Source organism: Tubulanus polymorphus, chromosome 1 (genome assembly GCF_964204645.1).
Source record: "Tubulanus polymorphus chromosome 1, tnTubPoly1.2, whole genome shotgun sequence".
NCBI classification, from domain to species: domain Eukaryota; kingdom Metazoa; phylum Nemertea; class Palaeonemertea; order Tubulaniformes; family Tubulanidae; genus Tubulanus; species Tubulanus polymorphus.
Genome location: NC_134025.1, coordinates 18355889 through 18380364, shown reverse-complemented (window position 1 = coordinate 18380364; position 24476 = coordinate 18355889). Strand labels below are relative to the sequence as shown.

Genomic DNA, 24476 nt, shown 5'->3' with positions numbered 1-24476 from the left:
TAGAGCGAAAACACGTCGACCGATTCCGCCATCTTGAATTTAATTGTACTATATACGCCACAGCTCCATAAGACGTTTGCGAAGAATCGCCGAAAACATGAATCGTACACCCAGAGTCAATAGGTCGATCAAAATATCTCCTCGGTATTACCAAAGATGCGCTTTGAATATCTGAATTAATCTTGTTCCAGCGATCTTCAAAATCGGGCGGTAACTTATCATCCCAATCATTTTCGCCAAATGTCTTGTAACAAAGTCTTAGCGGTGATAAGTAACGGTGATAGAAATCCAAGCGGATCGTACATAGTTGCAGACGAATGAAGAATATTCCGTTTCGTAACTAGATCTTGAGAGTCTTGTAGCACAGTTTTTCGATTCAATGACAACATGTCACTAACGGTATTCCACCGAAGGCCGAGAACACTGACTTCAGTACTCTTTTCTAATACTCCATCAGAGTCAGCTAATCTAGTGACGTCATCGCAATTAGATGACCACGAACGAATGTTGAATCCACCATCAGACATAATACTTCTCGAAGCTTTATAATATTCAATCGATTCACTGATAGTATCTGCTCCTGATATAACGTTATCCACTTAAGTGTTTCAGCAGGGTCGCATTTAAAATAAAAGGCGAGCTCGACGCACCGAATAACACAGACTTAAAACGATACACGACAAAGTCACTTTCTACATCAGTAGGGTCACTCAACCAGAAAAAGCGTGTCGAATCTCTATCCTCTTCTTCTAAAGCTATATTAAGGAACGCCTTTTCGATATCCGAAGTAAATCCATAGTAACCGCTACGAAAACGGAGTAAAATCGACGTAATATTATTCAACAACGGAGGCCCGGACTCCAAGCAGTCATTAAGACACGGTTTGTCTTTCCCAGAACAGCAAGAACAGTTAAAAACTACTCGTATGGGCGTAGTAGCACTATCTCTGAATACGCAATGGTGTGCTATATAATGCTCTTTATCAGATACCGGCTTATCCAAGTCAACAAGTTCTATAAAATCCCGAGACAACTGATCCATCATAATTTCGTGATATTTCGCTAATAAATCGGGTTTCTTACCAAGTCTACGAACGGTACTACGAGTAAGTTTCTCAGCTATGAAACGATTAGTAGGAAGTTCCGGATGAGAATCCTTCCATGGGAATTTCGCATAATATTTTCCATCGCGCAGTTGAATACCTGTATCAACATAATCTGATAGAACATCCTTGGTCGGACAGATTTTATCGTGTATTCCAATATTCTCCAACGACCAGAAACTTTCAAGTAATTGATTCTCAGTGTTAACAATCATAACTGACGGCGTAGAATCCCACGTAGACGAACATATTGGTCCAGCTAATATAAATCCGAGTTTCGAACCCACTGCGACAGTGTTACAGTCGTCAAATCGAATAACTTCATCGGTCACAATGTCATAATACTGGTCTGCACCAATCAAAAGCGATATATCGAATCGACCCACAGGTTCTGTCAACGGATGAGCTAACTTTAATCCATGTGACTGTATATTGTTAATATTCGTACGCTCAGCTACGAACACTGGATTGGTTATATGCGGAACAACCAATGCACGAATAGATAAATACGATTTATCTACACACTGTAAATGTAATTTAACTAAATCACACTCTCTCGAAACATAATCCGTGTTACCGAATGTAGAAACGTTCAGATTTTCTTTCCCTATAGGCGATAATTTTAACTGAGCGGCCAACTGTGTCGTAATGAAAGTACGCTGAGATCCATCATCCAGCATAATATTCGCATTATGAGAAAACGAATTATCACTTCCATTACTGACCGGAGCTAGCGCAGTTTTAAGTAGAACATTACTACACGACGACTTATTAATACTCAAAAAGTTTTGACTAACATCCTTCACCGGTAAATCAACTTTTGATGACTGAATCTCTGGTTGTCCACTATCAGTAGGCTGAGGTGATCCGAGTCCGACGCTCGGTACGCTATTAGATGTCGAATCATTACTCTTATTAGACTGGCTAACGTTGTTAATTGAAGAATTGACCTTTTCTGTAAACGAGTCGCACAGAGCTGAATGATGTCGCTTATTACACTTCCGACAAAGAAAAGTCGACTTACAGTTAAACGAACGATGTCCAGTTTTAAGACAGTTAAAACATAAATTCCGCCGACGAACTGCTGCTAGTTTAGCTTTCCCGTTAGTAATTAGAATATGTGGGTTTCATACCAGAGGACGAGAGGACGAGACACCACTCATCACCACAAGTAATTTTTTTCCTAACACTCATCACCACAAGTAATTTTTTTTCCTAATAAATGGGAGATAGAAAAGCATTCTTAGCAACAATAAATAACAGAATAAAACCAGCAAAAAAACAATTTGAAATAAAAAAGTTAGTTGATGTTACAAAAGAAATTGAACATAAAATATTGAAATTAGAAAAGATAAAAACTAAATATGGAGAGAAAGTATCAGCTAATTTAAGCTACTGTAATGTTAGTACATCGCGAGAATTTAAAGTGTTTTTACCCGATAAATGGGTTTCATTGAGTACGGAGGAATTGAAAGATTTAGTAGGATTTAAAATAATATATCATGGGAAAAATGAAGACGGTCATCATGATTTAGAAATTGTTGATTAAATTTAAAAAAAAATAAATTAATAGAAATAATGAATATCTAGAATCCGAAATGACTTATCTGGACAATTTAATTGCTCCACATAGATGGTGCCATAAACAGCACCCACACAGTGATAGACAAAAGTAGTGAGATATTCATTATTTCTATTAATCCATTTTTTTTATTATCAATTTTGGAATTTCAGAAGTACTTTCATTTTTGATAGCAGTTGGTTCAGAATTACTACTAATATCATGAATTTTATTTGATTTCTTATACCAATTATACCCAATCAAAATGAATACAATTACAAATCCAAATGTAAAATATAAATATTTATCAAATATTCTACTATCAGAAGGAGTAGAAATAACAATATTTTCACCATTTTTATTAACATTTTTATTACTTATTTTTTCTTTTACAGCTTTTTTATATTCTTGTGATTTAATTCCTAATTGTCGAGACCATTCAATTTGTTTCTGAGTTCTCGGTTTTTTCTTCACAGTTAATTCCTTCACTTCTTTCACCTCGCTCATTTATTATAGAAATATTTTTACTTTCAATATTTGAAAATGTTATAACCCCAGTTGATAATAATGTCATAAATCCACCTAATTGAAATGATAAATATCCAATCCATTTATTTAATTCAGTCATAACTAAATAGTCATTTTTTAAATCGGAATATAATCTATTTTCATCTTCAATTGGTAGTATATAATTACATAATTTACTATAACCTTTTACTACATTTTCTGATATCGCGTCATTAATTTTAGCTGTTCTCGCGGCTTCATAAATCTTAAATAATCTAATAATTTCAACTGATTTCATTGTATCTAATTCATTATAAGTTAAATTTTTACCGACAAAATTTTTACATTTTCCAGATGCTATTAATATTTCTAATTGATGTTTACAATAAAGATAATATTCATAATTATTATTTGTTGTAACATTATTTAAAGCACCATCATCTGGAATTAATTTGTTTTCTGTTATTCCTAAATCATCTAAAGTTTTTTCAATTGGAACATCACCATTTTTAGATTTTATTTTCTTTTCACCTCCCATTTTTATAATAAAAAAATTAGTTGTGTGATGTTGCAACTAGAATTTAACTAGAATGTAACTAGAATTCAACTAGATTAACAAGCTAGTTGAAATATTATTGTTTTTGTTTATTTCTTGTTAAATCTAGTTGATTTTTGTTTCAACTACTAACAACTAGAATTCAACTAGAATATAACTAGAATTAAACTAGATTAACAAGCTAGTTAAAATATTGTTAAATCTATTTGATTTTTGTTACAACTACCAATAACTAGAATTCAACTAGATTAACAAACTAATTGAATTTAAATAAATTCATATTTAAATGGGTGTTGTAATCTAAATAGTAATTTTGATCTTTTAATATTTTTCAACTCATCCATATATTCATTATGTAAATCATGTGGAATAATATCATTTTCCTCAAGTGCATTTTTCATCGATTTTCTATCTTTATTGTAGAATAAAACTAGAAATCTAATGTTTTCTCTAAAGTCTTTAACAATTGAATTATATTTTTGATTTAAAACCCAAGTTGTTATCCCAAAATGTCTGCCAGAGAAAGCTAAATAACATAACTCACTTTCTCTAACTTTTGAATCATGTAGATTAGCACAATCATCTATGATAAATAATGTATTTGATCCTTTATAAATATCAATTGCTATTTTTATACAATTATCTAAATTTTCTTTTACTGTTTTAGGATCTAATATAATAAATTTATTATTTCTAGTAATGTTTCTATCATAAGTTTGATTAAATTCATATGTTGGACAAAATAATACTATATTATCAAAATAGTTTTCATAAACAGTTTCTAATAAATTTAATATAAAATAAGTTTTTCCACAATTTGTTACACCAGAAATTAACATATTATGAGGCTCAAATATAAATAATTCTTTATTCATTTATATATTTTTAATTTTACTTGATAATATCCATTCATTGAATTTATCTGGCCATCCAACCCATTTTACTAAAGAATATTTTTTTCTTTTAATAGTTTTTGTTTTTAATACTTTTTCAATTTTATATTCTTGTTCTAGATTTTCAGTAGTTAAACTTAATTCTTCTTCGTAAAAGTAACCATCAACTTCTTCACCATCTAAATCTTCTAATTTATAGACATATGGTTTTGTTGTTATTACCTTTTTTATTTTATATATTTCTCTAGTAAAATTTCGATCGTATCCTTTGTCAAATATCTTTTTATACTTAGAAATTCTAACATTTTGACCAACTTTAAATTTAGGTTCACCAAAATCATCTACAAGAAATGCTCCATATAAATTAATCATTATTATCTTTTTTAAGATTTTTCATATCAATTAAATCTCCTTGCCACTGTTGATCTACATAACTTACCATAGTTTTACGAGTTTTATATTTTCTAACAATTTTTTTATGTGTTGTATATGTTGGTTGTTCTAACATAAATTCATTTATATCTTTATATTTAACTAAATTTTGTGGGATTATCTTATCTAATTTATCTTGTTTTACTTTACGCCATATATTTTTAGTAGAAGAATAAGCAACCGAACTCTCAGGGTTGTAATATAAATTTCTTAAATATTGTTCTTTAGTATTAGGAGTTTTTTTACCACTCATTTATATATCCTTAATTTTAACTTTATATTTCTAATATTGAATACTATCTAATTGTGAATTTACAATATTTAATTGCGCGTCAGATATAATATAAATGTGCATTTTAAAATTTTTGATTCCTTTATTCTTTTTCATAAATAATTGTATTCCATCTTTAGTGTTCTGTAGTTTTTTCCCAGAACCATGTAATGAATTATCTTTAGTTGTTCTAAAATCTAACCATAATGCATATTTATTACCGGTATAATAATCAATTTGATTAATATTACAATTTTCAAATGATTTTACTTTTTCATTCATAAAATGTTTTTTAATTTCTGGCCATTGATCAATCATTCTCATTCCTTGGCAAAATATTTTATTCGCTATTCCTTCGATAGTTATTTCTACTTTTGTTATTTCAGGATTATAATAATTATCAACATTTATTGCACCATTAGAATATGTTGCAATAGTAAAAAATATTAATATACCTTTAATAGATCTTCTTGGGAAGTTAATATTCTCATTAATTATTTCATCATTTGCATTAATAGTTACAGTTTTAAATTTATCAATATAATCATATAATAATGAAAATCCTTGATTGTATTGAGTTTGAATTGTGCGCTAGCAATATTTTCATTAGTTACTGTGTTATATTCTAAACATATATTCGATAATTTATAACCCATATCTTTAACAACGCTAGATAATACAATTTCATTTACAGGAGCAAATGTTATCTCAAATATAATATCTTCTTGAATTGCGTATTTATATAAAGGTGCATTATTATTTATCAATTCAAAGTCTAATGGAATTTTATATTTACTTCCATAAATCTTTTTAATCAAATTATCTACGCCATTATTTACTACTGCGTTATTGGCTTCAGATCTTAATTTATTATGGTTTTCTGATTGGATTCCTTGAAATATCATATTATTTCTATTTTCTTTAGTTAACCATAAATCTTTATAATGCATAAATAAATTATAATCATCTAATGAGAAAACTGTTTCTGGACCAATCTTTATTGTTAACTTTTTAATCAAATATCTTCCAACATTATCGACAACATAATTATTATTATTACCGATTACTTTTATATCGGCCGATAAATAAATACTATTTGGAACATAAAAAGTATTTTGTGTTAATCGAGGGATTCTAACGTATAAAGTTTCATCGGGATTAATATTTGAAGGATTATGAGTAATTATATGATGTGATCTTTCTGCTTTAATAGCATTAGATATTCTATGATTCGTGGAAGGACTTATATAACTCCCACTCATTTATTTAACAAAAAAATTAATTATTTATTTTTTGATATCATGGTTTACTTGATATTTTTTGATATCATGGTTTACTTGATATTTTTTGATATCATATTCACTAACCCAAAAATAATAGCACTTACAACTGTAATTAAAAATAAAATAATATGTTCAGCAGCAAAGTTAATAATGTTTCCTGCAGATTTCAATATAAAACCAACAATTGAAGCAATAACTCCTGGTAAAGCTGCAGCAGATTTTTTAGATAGTTCCCATAAATATTTTGCTAATTTCTTTAAACCATCTTTAACTTTATCTTGTATAGAATTATTTCCTGGAGGTTTATCTGGTTTATTGGGAGTGGGAGTAGGAGTAGATTTTAAAGCATTTGATATTGCTAAACCAATTGTTGTAAATAACATAGTTACAGCTGTTAGAATTGAAAGAATTGTTATTCCTTCTAATTTAAATAATAATCTTATTCTGTCTTTTAGTGATATTTCAGAATTTGGTTTAATCAACAAATCTTTAAAAATAACTTTTAATCTATTAATATTATAATCATATGATTTTAACAATGTATCTCTTTCTTCTTTTTGTAATTCTTTGTTATATTTTAAATCATCTATTTCTTTTTCTAAACGTAATTCTTTTTGTTTATATTCTATTTCATCAATTACTTGATGATCTAAATCAGACTTTAATTGTTCTATTTCTTTATTTTTATCAGTTAATTCTTTTTCTAAAGTTCTAATTTTTTGATCTCTTATACTTTTATAATATGCAATTTTTTCAGATGCAAGTCTTATACTAACAATTTCTCTTATTGCTTTATCAGAAAATATATCTAAATCTTCTAATTGTTGATTTGTTGCATCAAGTAATCCCTTCGGTAAAAGTTTTTCAGTTTGAACTTCGCTTGAATTAGGTTTACTAGTTTTGGAAGTTATATTCTGTTCAGAAGTTGTTTCTGTTTCTAAATTTGCATTAATTATATCAAAAAATTTAGCATTTCTTTGTTTAAATTCTTTTAAATTAACAATTCTTTCTTCTTGTGTAACATCAGTTATAACATCATCAATGATTTTCTTAATTCTAGATTGTTCTAATAAATTAGCGGTTGATTGTATTATTATTTTATCGCTAGTTTTAAGATCTGAAATCTTAAAATAATAGTCGCCTTTCAATTTCCAATAATAATCACCATTTAAATATTTTAAATCTTTTACTAAATAATCCATACCTTTATTTGTTATATTGAAACCAGATTTTTTTAATATTGGTTTAAATTCATGAATAATTTCATTATAATTGTATTCTTTTTCTGTTATTTCTGGTACTTCATTTTCAATACTTATCTTTGAACGTGCTTTGTCAATATATTGAGGTGTAGTTAAATTAGAATTATATGCTGATTCATCATCATTATCAATATTAGTTTTATTAAAATCGGTTTGTGGTTCATCATCAATATATCCTTCATTATCATTTCCCATGTCATCCAATGGAATATTTTCTCCACCTTCTACATCCATTTACATAATAAAAAAATTAAAATTTAAAATATAATATTCCTCCGATTACAATTCCTATACAAGTTATAGCTAATTTAGTATTTTCATGGGATTTATTATCATTATCAGTTTTAATTATATCATGTTGAATTTTATCAGTTTTTATATTTTCTGATGTATTGTAATCTTTTATTTTGGAATCATTATTTAATTTGATATTTTTAGTTTTAGTTTCTGTTGATTGAATATGTTTTTTATTTTTTTCACCTTCCATTAATTTTGGAGCAGTAATAATCTTTTTATTTATATCATTTAATCCAAATGAATTATTTATTGTTGCAGTTTTAATTAGATTATTATAACCAATTATATTTCCCATCTTCAATACTAAATCATTAGAAATAATTAATAGATTAGGGCCTATACAATAATTAAGTCTTACATGAGATTTATCTAAATAATTTTGATATCTTATAATGTTTTCTGGAATCGATCTATTTTTATCATTATGAATTGAATCTTCAAATAAAACTTTAAACTGTTTCTGTGTATCGAATGATGTATTCAAATTTCCAATTATCGGTGATCTTGTTTCAACTAGTGATCCTAGAATACAAATCAAATAAGTTCTAATAGATTGATTTATTCTTTCTATACCTGATTTAGTAAAACCTTCACTATTCTCTAAAATGAAATATACCCAACCATTATTGTTTTCTTGTTTTAAATTATCATAAAATTTTGGTAATTTATTGAAATTTAATGTTTCTAAATCTTTTGTTTCTATTTTACCATAACCTAATTTATTATTATAGATATTATAAAAACTATTAGATGGTATGGGAAGTGCACAATATTCTGCAATCTTTCTAGGGCATGGAAGTGATCTTATTGTTCCAATTTTTGTTCTAAAATCAGAATTATTTATATCTATATTAAATTCATTGCAAATTTTATAAAACTTAGATAAATTAATATCATTATCTAATTCTTTGAAATATCTAGATCCTGGTAAAGCGCACTCTAATTCATTTAATATTATTCTGATTTGAAAGTATGTATGAAATCTAAATAAACTTTGAATTAGTTTATATTTAGAATTATTTAAATGATCATTCCAACTAATTCCACAACCTGTTGTTGCACAATAAACAGCAAAATTTAATTGATTCTGCCAATACTTCATATTAGATTTTAATAACCATTGTTTTTCATCTTTCAATTTTTTAAAATTAATTAAATATATATGAAATATATTTTCCATCTTTACATTAAAATTATTAGTTTCAGTAACATAAATATATAAATCAATTAATGAATTTAAAACTTCATTTCTATACGTAATATCTTTATTAAAATCTATTGCTGGAATATTATATTTAATTGATTTATTATATTGGAAAGCTTTTGGAAAACTATCTACCATTTATATAATTAAAAAATTAATAATTTATTAATTCTTTTAATAATTTATCTTGTTCTTCAACTGTTATATGACCATTTAAACTCATTATATAATCTAGTGTGTTCTTTAATTTATTAATTTCTTTTATATTAGTTTTAATTTTTTCTTTATTACTTTTTATATTTAATTTTGAACTTATACCGGTTAAAACACTTGAACTTAATCCTAATACACCAATTGATATAGCTAAAGGTGTTAATGGACTGAATATTGCTAGAAATGTTATTACAGAACTAATTGTAACCGAACCACTTATAATCAAATAATATATAATTTTACTTTTTAAATATTTTTTCTTTTTTATCTTTAAGTCACTTTCAAATTCTAATATTTGTTTTTCTAAATATGTTTTTAATTTAGTTTTATTTATATCATGAGGAATAATATCAATATTATCAACTTTATCTTCCATTTATTTAGAATAAAAATTACTAATTAGTAAACTTATAAGCAACAAATATAACAATAACTGTTCCACCTAAAATCCATATTATTTCATATTTCTGTTGTTCTTTACTCGGGGTATGATAATCTGATAATTTAGGTTTGTATAGATGTAATTTTTCTTTATTTGTTACTGCGTTATATAAACTCATTGCATCATCAACTGATTGAAAATCTCTATGTGAAATCTTCTGATCATATAATTCTTTATTGATGTAATCCACATAGTTTTGCCTCTTTTCTCTATATTCTTCTGCAGCTTTATTGTATTTCTCTAACGCTAAGTTATGTCTTCTTTGTTCTCCTAATGAACTATTTTTATCAATATGTTTAAATAAATAACCACCACCAGTAAATGCTAAAGCGTTAACGATTGCCGATCCTATAATAGTTATAATTGCAGAAGCCATTTATTTAGCAAAAAAAATTACATATTTCTTATATGGGAGGAATATATTTTTGTTTTTCCAAATAATCAATTGTTAAATTAGATAAAGTAACTGCTAATGTTAACTTTAAAATATCATTTATATCAAATCTATCAACATTAACACTTCCCATTTTGAATACTTTTTTTAATACCATTGAATAACCAACAGTTCCAACTGATAGTAATGCGCCATTATATAATCCAGTTATTATCCACTTATTATCACTCATTTATTTATCAAAAAAATTACTATCATCAAAATATTTAGTTAACTTATTTATGATTAATTCAACATTTATTTTATTACTAGTTTTATGATTATCATATATTTTGGTTAATATGTTTTTAATATCATCAATAATTCCATCTTCATTTAATTCATAATATTCTAAAGGTGATTTAATTAAATCAATTACTTTTTCTATATTATACTTTTCTTTATCAATCATTGATGCATTGTTAAATGATTTACTTTTTATATCAGTAATTACGTCATTTAGTTTAATTCTCATTTCTTTACCATGTTTAAAATCAAATCCAAAACATATACTCGGTCCGACAGTTATATTCATTTATATAGTGAAAAAATTACTCTTTACATCTTATAACTAATTCATAAATTACAGGAAAGTTATTTAAATCAATTAAGTATCCATTATGATTTCTAATTTCTAATCTAAAATTATTAAAACGAGGAATGCATGGTTTGAAATCACATTCTGTTAAATTATAATTTATTTGCGTTCCAAATTCTTTAACATTCTTCAATGGTAAAATATTTAATATACTAGAATTACAAGTTATATCTTTAGTTGCTTCAAATGTTTTTGTAGGCTCGATTAAATTGCAATAAATATAAAAGTGTGTAAAAGGTATTATATTTGAAATACCTTCTACGTTTCCTGTAACAGTATCTGGTACAATTCCTAACAGTTTAGCTATAGGTTTTTTTTACCATAAATGCATGTTTGTTTTCATCATCTAACTTTATTTTAATTTTATCAGAACTATCGCTTTTTATAAATCTAATTGAAAATTTATCTTCACTTTTAAGTTTTAATCGTGCTCTCCGATTAATTTCTTGAGATAATGTTTCTAAATTATATAATCCTGGTCTTAGAAATAGATTAAACCATTTATTTATACTTCTAATATGAATTAAAAAAGTATTATGTTCAATAGTTTTATCCGATATATTATAAAAAGAATTACATAAACTTATATTAACTAATTTTAAATCTACACAATTCTTGAAATCTCTATCTAATTGTACTAGTAAATTATGAGATTTATAATTTGTAAGTTTTCTAGAATCAATAAATATTCTGTATTCTTTTAATTCTACCATTATTTATAACATAAAAAAATTACCGCTCATCACTAAAAATTAATTTTAATAAAATTTTTCCTTAATAAATGGATGAGAAGATAGCATGCGAAATTTGTGGTGAACTTCTAAGAAAAAGTAATAAGGCTCGACATATGAAAAAACATGATGAAAATTATAAACCCCCTAAAATAAACTGTCCAAAATGTAATAAATTATTCTCAAGAAATTATGTTAAAAAACATTCAGAGAAGTGTAGAATTAATGGCGCAACGGCTAATGTTGATAGTAATTCTGCTGAAGTTGAACCTGAAGTTATTTGGAAAAGACCTTTCTTATTCTATGATAAGGATAATATAAAAGATCATTTCTGTGAGCCTTGTCAAGTAAAATATAGCCCTGAAAATATAGAAGATTGGGGGAATCATCAATTTCGTAAAGCACATATAGATAAAATTTCTAATAAATTTGAAACTGAATTCAATGAAAGAAAAAATAATTTATTAGAAAAAATAAAATATGAGAAAACGTTACCAGATAATAAAGAAACAGTTGGAAAGTTAGAAAAACAATATAATGAATTAACAAGAAAAACATATTATTGTAAATATTGTAAATTGATTATTACAACAAGTAATTCAAATCTACATAATAGAACAATAAAACATAAAGAAAACGTAAGAAAATACCAAGAGCTTAATGAAGATCTATTACCAAGAAATTATAAACAAAAATGCCCACAATGTAGTTATGCGACCTTAAGGCAAGAAGGTACTGTGTTATTTTGTGTTGAATGTGGATGGCAAAAGAATTTATGGGGTGAAGAAAAAACTAGAGATTTTCTCATAGAACCAAAATTAAATTATCTAGATGAAATTTTTAAAATATTTTCTATAGAAGATCATACACCAGAATATATGCAATGGCTTGAAAAAATGAAAATAATAGAAAATAAAAATGGTGAAATAACTAAAAAAGATATTATAAAAACAATTATTCCACCAACATTTAACACAAAACAAAAGAAAATGTATTTATATTTATTATTTAACGATTATTATGAAAAACCTAAATTAACAGAAGAAGATATGGAAAATATAAAAAAAATATTTAAACAAATATTAATGTATCATTTGGAAAATAGAATAACAGATTCAATAAATTATGAATTCTTTTTAAATAAGATTGTAAATTATTTAAACCTAGATATCATAATTCCATTTGATGAATTAACAAACAAAAAGAAACAAAGAGAGCGAGATGAAATGTGGAACAAGATAGAACTTTATTTAAATGAGAAAAATGGAATGGAAGAAGAACCTGAACAATTAAATGAAAATGAAGAAGTTTGATGATATAGATCCATTTTAATAACCATAAGGTAATGTTTTTATACCATCATCTGAAATATGCCTTTTATCATCAAATGGATTTAAACTAGTTTTTTCAACTTCATTAATGTACATCTCATGATCTTCTGATCTTAAACAATTCATCTTGTGTTTCATTACAATTGATTTATATAAACACTTTATATAATCATGAAATTCTATATGTTTATCAACCACATGTTTTGTTATTCCTTTTAACTTTTTAGCTTCATGATCTTTTGTTCTGTAACTATACATTTTACTTCTTATCCCAACAAATTCAATCATTTCATCACCTCCTAATTCATCTTTAAATTTACCAGGAATCTTTTTATTATCATTGCTAAATAGTTCATGATCTTTAGGATAATTGCTAAAATCAAAATGATGTTTTAATGTTTTTAAGTCTTTTGTGATGTCATTTGTCTTGATTTTTAGTATGTAGGCGTCAGTATTTTTGGCTATTAATGGAAATCCACAGTTAAATGTACCATCTTCAGTTGATAAATCATAAACATAATCTGTTGGGTTATATATTTCAAATAAATCTTTAACTTCTTCAGTTAACTCATTTTCTACATGGCTTAAATTAAAGCAATTTGGTTTAGATTTAATCAATCCAATATTCATATTGAAGCCTAATGAATTACATAAAATATCTAATCCTGATATAGCAACTTTTCCTTTTTGAGCAAAGGATATTGTTTTGCGGTTTTGGAAACTTTTTGAACCATCTGCTGCATAGAATCCAATGAAGAACCATTTTCTTAAATTATTTTTTGCATTTAATACATAATCTGGAACTATCTTTTCTTTTGTCGAAGTATTACTTTTCACTATTGCATGAATATAGAATTCATCATTATATTCTATAGCAAAATCTTTAGGATTATTTACAAGTATTCTATAAACTGCTGATGATTTCATAACATCTATGATTTTGAATGTTTTATTTCGATAAACTTCTTCACAGAATTTCTTAATTCTTTCTAATAATTTTAAGTCTTGATTGCATAAATACCAACAATATTTAGTTCCACTAACATAATTATACACACCTGCTGAACCATCACCCATGAAAAATCCTTTGATAAAATATTCTTTTTCTTCCAATGTTTCGGGTTCTATATTACAAATATTATTAATCATTTCATCAAATGACATATGATTCATTCTTGGGTAAAATCTGTTGTGTAATAATTCATCTCCAATTTTTATATCAATTGGTTTTATTTTATCACCATTTTGTTTAATCAAACTATGATCTCCGGTGCAATCTATAAATCCTAATTTAGTTCTAACTCTATAGATTTTCTTATTTGTTTTATGTCTAATAATATTCTTTAATTTTTTCCATCCATTTCTCGTCCAAACATCCATTAATCCATTTATTTGTATTAATTCTTTTTCACCATATGAAATATAACATTCATTTTGTTTTGGAATTATTTCTGAAATTCTTCTTACCAATATTTTATTATTACATTTTAATAATATTGGGGTGTCAGCCGTTATAGAATCGAAGTACAGAATTTCTATATTCTTTTCCCCAAAATAGGGTTGTAATACATTATAATAAAAATCATACATTAATAATTTTGATATTTCTAAAACTGTTGAACCAATGAAAATGGGTTTATTAAATTTCATTGACGTTCTTTTTAATTTTACTGCTGTTAAATAATCTTCAAATCTTTTATTTCCTAAATGTCTAGGACTTGATTGTAAATGTCTTAATCTTTCAGAATTATTTACTAATTCAATGTCGTTTCTATTACGAATATTCTCACAAGTTTTTCCATAAAAACTATTGTTCATCAATTTGAAAAAATCTTTTTCAAAATCTGTTTTTGATATGGTTCTCTGTTGAGTATTGAAATCTATATATTTTTCTAACCACTTCGATTGATTAAATTCAATATATCTATGTACTTTCTTTAATTTCATTCCTTGTTTTAGATAAAATTTTAACATTCTATAATGAACAATATAATTGTATTTATTATTTTGAGTAAGTATTAATTTTTCTGTAAAAACATGATCTTTCGGTTTTATTTTCTTCTGGTATTCACTTAAATAACTATCATCTACAGTTAAATGTTTTGGGCAATAAGGTAAGTTTCTTGTTTTAAACTTTATATTTTCAGGATATTCTAAATCAACTACAAAGAAATAACCAATTGGTGCTTCATCTTTTAAACTAATAATTGCGCTTTCCCAATCAGTTTTATCACCATTTTCAACTTCTGTTAATATAAAATTTTTATATGGTTGAGGTTGCATCATTGCCCAACCATATAAATTATTGGCGTCAATATATAATAATTTATATTCATCATTTGCTTTAAAATACCTATCTCCCATAACACCACTAATTCCACCTCTAATTAATTTTTCAAATAATAAAACCATATCTGGTTCTTTTAATAAATCTAATTCTACATTTGTATATTTTAAACCACATTGCCAGGTTAAACCAGGACTAGAGTAGCAATAACAAGGATCAACATTAAAATGATTCAAATTAACTTCTCTAAATTTTTCAAATATGTCAGCTAATATCATAACATCTGATTTTAAATATAAATCAACTAATTCGCCATGATTTTTCATCTTAAAATGGTTCCAAATATTTAATGTTCTATCAAAAACTTCGTCTTTCACATACTCCTCTTTTAATTTATCATAAAATTGATCTTTTAATAATTCTGTTACATTAAAATCATCATGTGTTTTATAAAATGAATAAGGAATTGCGCCTTTATATCTCAATAATTTAAAATCTTGTTCATTTGGATAATAATATCGAGTTATAACAAAATCATTATCAACTAAACTTTTTGATAAATTATCTAATGAACTTGCTAGAAATCTATAAGAATCTAAAAATCTAATGCAACCAAATTGAAATGAAATATAATTTTCAGATGTTTTAGCTAATAGTTTAAAATCATATTTTCTTACATTTGCTTCATTCATAGCATTATATTCTTCTATTTCTTGATTAATTGCACCCAATTTTCCTGATAATTGTTTTATAAATAGATGGGTATCATATCCTGATAAATTATGAAATAATATTGGTACAAAATTTACTTTTTTAGCTTGTAAATTGCAATCTTCATGAGCAGCTCCACGATATTTTGAATTTAAATGATTATGATCTCTAACTCTTTTATCAAATGAATAAAAACGTTTTTCACAATAACAACAATGAGTTGCATAATTAAAATCAATTTCATCTTCTTTTGTCAAAACTATTCTTTTATTTTTGTTTAATAATTTTGCAAAATCACTTTCTAATTCAATAATTTTATCACAAAAATCATTAACTACATTTTCACCTCTAAAAGAAATATATTGACTTTCATATAATTCGGGATAATTTGATTTTATGTAAATTCCATAAGCAGCAGCTCTTTGATGAACTTTTTTAATTGTATTTATAATTGGTGGGTCTTGTATTGTGTCTTCATTTAATTCATTTCCTTTATCCATTGATTTTAATAATTGCTTTTTGTTATATATTTCTTTTCTATCTTGATCAGTTAATTCTTTATTCAACGATTCAAAATCCCCATAAATTACAAATGGAACAATATTTTTAAATTTATGATTAGTAAATTTCAATTTATAATCTTTTTCTGTTGGCATTATTAATTTACAAAAATCTTTATTATCACATAATTCTTTATGTTTTAATAATGTATTCTCAGTCATAAATTTAGATAAACATTTTCTACATAGATAAATTTTACGATGATGATCACTTTCTGTTCTAAAGAATAAATCAATTTGTTTTAACCACATATAATGTTCATTTTCATCTTTTTTATAATATAACAAATCTATAGCATTTTCATCATCATAATATTCTGTTAAATATAAAGCTTCCAATGTATAATCTTTAATATTTTCACCTTTTGTCTTTGGTAATTGCATTAATTCGAATACATTTATTTTTAAATTATTAACTTTTTCTATTTTAGGAATCATTTTTATAGTTACTGGATATTGATCAATTTTATATAATGTTTCATATTTCCGGTAATTTGTTATTCTAAAACTATGTGTCATATCTTCTGTTTGGTGTAAACAACTAATAATTGACCATAGAAAACATTTATTATCTTCATTTTGAATATTTATTACTGCTTTTGTTGTAAACGGTAATTTGATATAACTTGATGCTTTCATATCCTTTTCTGTTGTAAAGTTTGAATCATTTTTAAACATTTTATTACTTTTTGATGTTTTATTCCTTTTTGTATTATAAACATTTAAATCTAAATATATAATTTCATTCAATGTTAAGCCAGAACCCTCAAAATATCTTTCTTCAATATGACGTTTAAATTCATTTAATATTTTTTCTAACTTCTCTTTTATTTGTGTTTTTGAAATTATTTCTTCAGAGTGTGTTTGAATATTATAATTCATTTTTTCTTCTGACTTTATAAAACTTACTTTCCCAGAGATACTAATTTTTGGATATTCAACATCTGTTATCAAATCTAGTATTTTTTCTATTATTTCATTAAATTTACTATAATCTTCTATTGTTGTACCTTTAAAAAATCTAAATATAATAGCTGCAGGACCAATTTTACTATGTAATGTTTCTAAGATTTCAATTGTATCTTTTATTTCTAGTGAATCAATATAATTTCTAACATTTTCCATGTAAGGTTTATTTGAAATGGATTTAGTTTTTGAAGTTGATTCTTTTACTTGTTGAGGTTTATCATCAAAATAATCTATTCCTAAAACATTATTTCTCAAATTTTGATGGTGTTTTTCTGTTTCGAGATGTCTATTATAATTCCTTTTTGTTATAAATTCATCACAAACTTTACATTTTATTTCATTCACATTCATATTTTCTAATCGTTCTTTTCTTTCATTGGAATTTTCTGGAGTTTCAAAATCTATTACATCTTTTATATGATTTGCAGTTTTTTCATGTCGTGTTTTATTAGATGTATCGATGTATTTTTTACAATATTGACAATAATATTGATTTTTATTGACATTATTGTTTTCTAGTTGGTGTTCATTCTCCCCCATTTATTAGGAAAAAAAATTAATTGTGGTGATGAGTAGGAAAAAAAAAATTACTTGTGGTGATGAGTGGTGTCTCGTCCTCTCGTCCTCTGGTATGAAACCCACATATTCTAATTACTCCCGTTTAGATTACAGTCGGTAACTTTATGTTGTTTATCGCATAATCCACATTTGAGATTCTTCGTAGACTTATTACTGCTGTTTTGTTGATTATTGTCGAAAACCGGTAAACTAGAAATATCCGTAAGTTCACTAGAGTCATCTACAGTGTAATCTAATCCCGCATTCATAATTTCCAGTTCCTCCGACATAAAATCACGCAATTGCTGTAACGATAACTCTTTATTTCCGCGAGAACGAATTAAATTTCTTCTAACTCTCGGATCTCGGTAACTTATGCAGAATTACAGATGATAACATATCGCCATAAGAATCAGAACTTTTACCAAGCGCGTCTAACGACCTTATATGAGACTCTATAGAGTCACGAAATGTCCGGAAACTCGATGGTGAATCAGCAGGAGCTTGTAAGTCCACTAATTCTTTCAGATGAGCAGATACGATCTTATGAATTTGACCATAACGATCTTTTAACAGTACTATCGCCGCAGTGTAATTAGCGGCGGTTAACGATAAACCCGCAATACAGTTCTTAGCATCACCTTCCAATTGATTACGCAAATGCTGAAATTTCTGCACCCCAGGTATAAGAGTTTCCGAAATATCATGCACCGCAGCCTTAAAACCGTCCCAGAACTGTTCCCATTCTAGAATTTTCCCACTGAATTTGGGTAAAGACAAGTGAGGTAATCGCACTTTTGATTTATCACCAGGAGTAGGTGGCACCGGTTTCGCAGTTTTTTCAGAAACATATTGACCGTAAGTAAGGTGCTTGTCTCGAAGTTTAAGTAGTTCGTCTGAATACGTTGAAAAACTGGTTTCATATGCCGCATCATCGTCGATAGCGTCCAAAATCTCCAAGTCCAATACTGCGATATAATCCAATTGATCATTTAAACTCGAAAAATTCTTTCTAAACGCAATAAATCCGGTCTTTGAACGGTTTGAGTCACAATAATCGCATCTGCCTCTTTAATTAGTTTACCTGCGGCCGCATAATGGCCTCCACGTCGTCTTGTTAACCTCTTTTCAGACATCTCGACGAAATACGATAAAACACCTTATATCCATGTCTTGCGTATGAACATTAAGTTAAAGTATAAAGTCATAAATCCAGGTTTTGAGTATGGACTCACATCTCCGCGCTCCGAGGGACCAAAAAGCATGTGGGTACGATCTGTGAGAAGTCAAGACGTGATTCAATATAAATGTCTGTGTGATCTCCACACACTTTATTTGCCAACTAAACTTATACTCTATAATACATTGATATAAAGACTGACTAAGCCCCTGACCCAATTGTCACGACTGACCAATAGCCAGCGTGCATCCACCTGTACACTGACCAGCCAAACAGAACGTTAACCCCCTAGCTGTAATTAACCCTTACACAAATCCCCGACACGTTGAGTATTCCCCATTACTGTTGATTCTAGATGGTTCTAGAAAACTACACTAACCAATCACAAGCCTTATAATTTACACGTCTCAACACGCAGCTGGGGATTCCCCACTGTTAAGTAGTATAAATAGGCGAGTTAGTTGTCGAATGTTCTTGCCGGTTTATTTTTGGAACATGTCGAAAGTGAAATTCTCAACTGTCAAACAATTTATCATTTCAACTGTCAAATCATTTCAACAGTCGAACAAGTAGACCCAAAATTTGGCGACGTTACGTGGATGATATTGATCCACAGCTAGATTTTCGTAGTATTTGAAAATGTTTCGTAGTATTTAGAAATGTTCTTAATGTTGTTTCCGTATGCGTGGGGGTTACGTTAAAGCCGTCAGACAAGAACGTACTAGTAGTAAGAATTACGAAAGTTCTTGTTTGATGCTTTCATCTACCAACGCAAACCATAAATCAGTCTATAAACAACAATTCTTTCTCGGTTTTTCTGCTGTGAGATCTGGCAAACATTCAGAAAATCTTTATATAAAACTTTTAAATAGTTGGAACCATATTTGGTTGGGTCGGAACAATGGAGTGTATTTATAATGAGGCTCGTGAAGGGATCACGCTGATACTTGATGATATTCCCGGCTACTTTCCGTAAAAGGAAAAACCGGAAGTTTAGGAAGATGTGGTTGTTTTGCTTATCCTGTATTAAAATAGAATTAGTTAAATTGTAGATGAAATAATTAGTATAAGTATTTCAAATAATTTAAGAATTGATAATCAATCACAATGTATTCCGAATCGTAGTTAATTATAATAATTAAAAAAGAAACAATGAATTTGTACTGTAATTAGAAAAGAAAACAAAGTTTTGAAAAGATATTTAATTTGAGTAATCTAGATGTTGTTTAAGAACAAATTGTTAATAATCGCTAATGTTTTAGAAAAATTAATTTGTGTTAAATGTTAAAACTAGCTGTCTGAAGTTTCTGTTGTCTGTATGCGCTCGTTGGTAATTCACAGACAATAGCTGCTCTCTCAACAACGACTAGCAAGGAGTGAGTAAATGACAACGCGTCATGACAGGAGGGTTGGAAGAAAAAGTTTATATCGGCAAATCAGTTTCTAAAAAACCCTTAGATCAGCAAATCAGTAGGGCTAAATTTTCCGTAACTAAAAACGGTCATGACAGTTGGGTAGCTGCTCCTTGCCAAAAAGCGGAAGACCCTGCGTGGGAGAATCGGAATTCTGAGAATGCCGGTTCTTTCTACGAAAGGGGGCCGCTATCGAGAGAGAGGAGAGAATCTGTACCTTAGTAAGACGAGTGTCGACAGCAGGACAGGAGAAGCTTCGGAACGATAGGGATTCATATACAATAGGGATTAGGAAAATCATTCTTTGTTCAAGGTAAATAAAATATATTATCTTCAATATTATCATCCGGTATTTCAATTCATTCATTCGGATTTGTGCACGGACACGTTCTCTCGCCAGGACCTTACTCAAGTATTTTATAGATAACGATTAAAGAGAGGATTGTGACCGGTGTATCAATATTCTTTGTTTAGTTTCCCCCGATTTTAATGTGAATGGATTCTTACATTATTTAAACTCTTTATATCCTACTTTGAATTTCACTTGTGAGTGGGAAGAAAATAATTGCATCATTATTTTAAAACAAATTTGAAATTCTCTGTATATCGAAAACCGACTAACGCTGAAGCTTATCTTCATTTTTTCTCATTTACTCCTTTGAACATCAAAATTGGAATAGCCCAAGGATTATTTCTTCGAGCTCTACTTATTTGTGATGAAACGTTTTTAGATAAAGAAATCAAACATATAAGAACTGCTCTCAAGAAACTAGCCTATCCAGACAAAATTTTGAACAAAGCTTATTTCAAAGCCCGAATTTCTCACTTTGGACGTAACGACCTGACCACAAAGCGCAGAGCTCAAAAAAATATTATAATCCCGTATTTACCTACGTTGGACGCTTTAAATCCACATTAAGCACCATCGACACTAGATTAGTCTTTCAGTATAATAACAAACTCACTAATGTTTTAACCAAAAATAAACCCAACAGTGAGCTAATTGAGTCCGGGGTCTATAAGATACCGTGTAAAGACTGTAATATGATGTACATCGGCGAAACGAGACGTAATCTCAGTAGTAATTGGGAAAGTAGGCTTTCAGATCAGAGGTCGAAGGTCGACCACTCATCACCACAAGTAATTTTTTTTCCAAATAAATGGGAGATAGAAAAGCATTCTTAGCAACAATAAATAACAGAATTAAACCATTTGAAAAAAACAATTTGAAATAAAAAAGTTAGTTGATGTTACAAAAGAAATTGAACATAAGATATTGAAATTAGAAAAGATAAAAACTAAATATGGAGAGAAAGTATCAGCGAATTAAGAAATAAAAATAAGTTTAGAAAAATTAAATTTTTTTTTTTTTTGCTTTTTTCCAAAAATAAACACACTTTTTAATATAAAAGCGCTAATAAAATGATAAAATTGTTCAATATTAAAAGTGTGAGTAAAGTGTGAGTAAAATAATTTAGATTTTCAATATTAAAAGTGTGAGTAAAGTGTGAGTAAAATGATAAAATTGTTCAATATTAAAAGTGTGAGTAAAGTGTGAGTAAAATAATTGAGATTTTCAATATTAAAAGTGTGAGTAACGTGTGAGTAAAATAATTGAGATTTTCAATATTGAAAGTGTGAGTAAAGTGTGAGTAATAATTTTGTTATAAAAATGAAGAAAGAAGAACCCAACTTCAAAATCGAAATCAATGAAACCAATAAATCATTTTCACAGTTTAACATTAGAAATTATATTTCAGCAACAAATTTAGTATATGGAAGACAATATAAAATTGATAATATTACTATAATTAATCAAATATTATTAAATGAAACATATTTAATTACTGAACTAATAGATACTTTAGATAATGGCGCCAAAAATCCTAAAATATTTAATACAGTTTTAAATTATAAAGGTAATTTAGATGAAAACATAATAAATATTCTTAAATTTCCTTTTAATGAAAGAGAAAGTGATATAATACTTTCAAAAGGTAATGATAGGATAGACTTAAGAATTGAAAAACGACAATTATATTATTGTAATTTTGATAATAAACAAATTATTTATAATGAAAATACATCAAATATTGAAATTCAATGTGATTTAGAAAACAATAATTCTTTTAAAGATATTGCAATTCAGTGTGATTTAGAAAATAATAAATCTTTTAAACATATCGCAATTCAATGTGATTTAGAAAATGAATTCAAAAGATTTAATCCTAATGAAAAAATTCATTGTTATTGCGGAGGTAAATATTCAAAATCACATAAATCAAAGCATTACCAAACAATTAAACATAAAAACTGGTGTAAAGAGTAACAATTCTACATTGAAAATAAATTAAATAGTCAAATAATTATTGAATTTAGTTAAATGATCTAAATATCTAATAGACTGTTGAAATGATAAATTGTTTGGCTGTTAAAATGATAAATTGTTTGACAGTTGAAATGATAAACTGTTTGACAGTTGAAATGATAAATTGTTCGACTGTTGAAATGATAAATTGTTTGACAGTTGAAATGATAAATTGTTTGACAGTTGAAATGATAAATTGTTTGACCGTTGAAATGATAAATGGTTTGACAGTTGAAATGATAAATTGTTTGACAGTTTTAATGATAAATTGTTCGAATGTTGAAATGATAAATTGTTTGACAGTTGAAATGATAAATGGTTTGACAGTTGAAATGATAAATTGTTTGACAGTTGAAATGATAAATTGTTTAACAGTTGAAATGATAAATTGTTTGACAGTTGAAATGATAAATTGTTTGACAGTTGAAATGATAAATTGTTCTACTGTTGAAATGATAAATTGTTTGACAGTTGAAATGATAAATTGTTCGACTGTTGAAATGATTTGACAGTTGAAATAATAAATTGTTTAACAGTTGAAATGATAAATTGTTTGAAAGCTGAAATGATAAATTGTTCGACAGTTGAAATGATAAATTGTTCGACTGTTGAAATGATTTGACAGTTGAAATGATAAATTGTTTGACAGTTGAAATGATAAATTGTTTGACAGTTGAAATGATAAATTGTTTGACAGTTGAAATGATAAATTGTTTGACAGTTGAAATGATAAATTGTTCGACTGTTGAAATGATAAGACAGTTGAAATGATAAATTGTTTGACAGTTGAAATGATAAATTCTTTGACAGTTGAAATGATAAATTGTTTGACAGTTGAAATGATAAATTGTTCGACTGCTGAAATGATAAATTGTTCGGCAGTTGAAATGATAAATTGTTTGACAGTTGAAATGATAAATTGTTTGACAGTTGAAATTATAAATTGTTCGACTGTGGAAATGATAAATTGTGTGACAGTTGAAATGATAAATTGTTTGACAGTTGAAATGATAAATTGTTCGACTGTTGAAATGATTTGACAGTTGAAATGATAAAATGTTTGACAGTTGTAATGATAAATTGTTCGACTGTTGAAATGATAAGACAGTTGAAATAATAAATTGTTTGACAGTTGAAATGATAAATTGTTTGACAGTTGAAATGATAAATTGTTTGACAGTTGAAATGATAAATTGTTTAGCTGTAAATTTAATTGTTATTTGATTTAATCATTTAAAAGTTTAATATTTTAAAAATGATTTTAAAATATTTAAATAAAAACAAGCAAATGTTTATTAATTTTCTAATTTCTTTC

General features: G+C 27.0%; 1 protein-coding gene across 1 annotated transcript; it reads right to left on the bottom strand.

The window, feature by feature from the left end:
* Positions 1–227: 227 nt before the first annotated feature.
* LOC141908029 (uncharacterized) lies at positions 228–19337 on the bottom strand. Its single transcript, XM_074797851.1, has 5 exons — positions 19286–19337; positions 18627–19169; positions 18299–18520; positions 651–2057; positions 228–541 (listed from the first exon to the last, which is right to left on the bottom strand). The coding sequence occupies exons 1-5, from the start codon at positions 19335–19337 to the stop codon at positions 228–230; spliced, it is 2538 nt and encodes an 845-aa protein (XP_074653952.1).
* Between the last annotated feature and the right edge of the window lie 5139 nt (positions 19338–24476).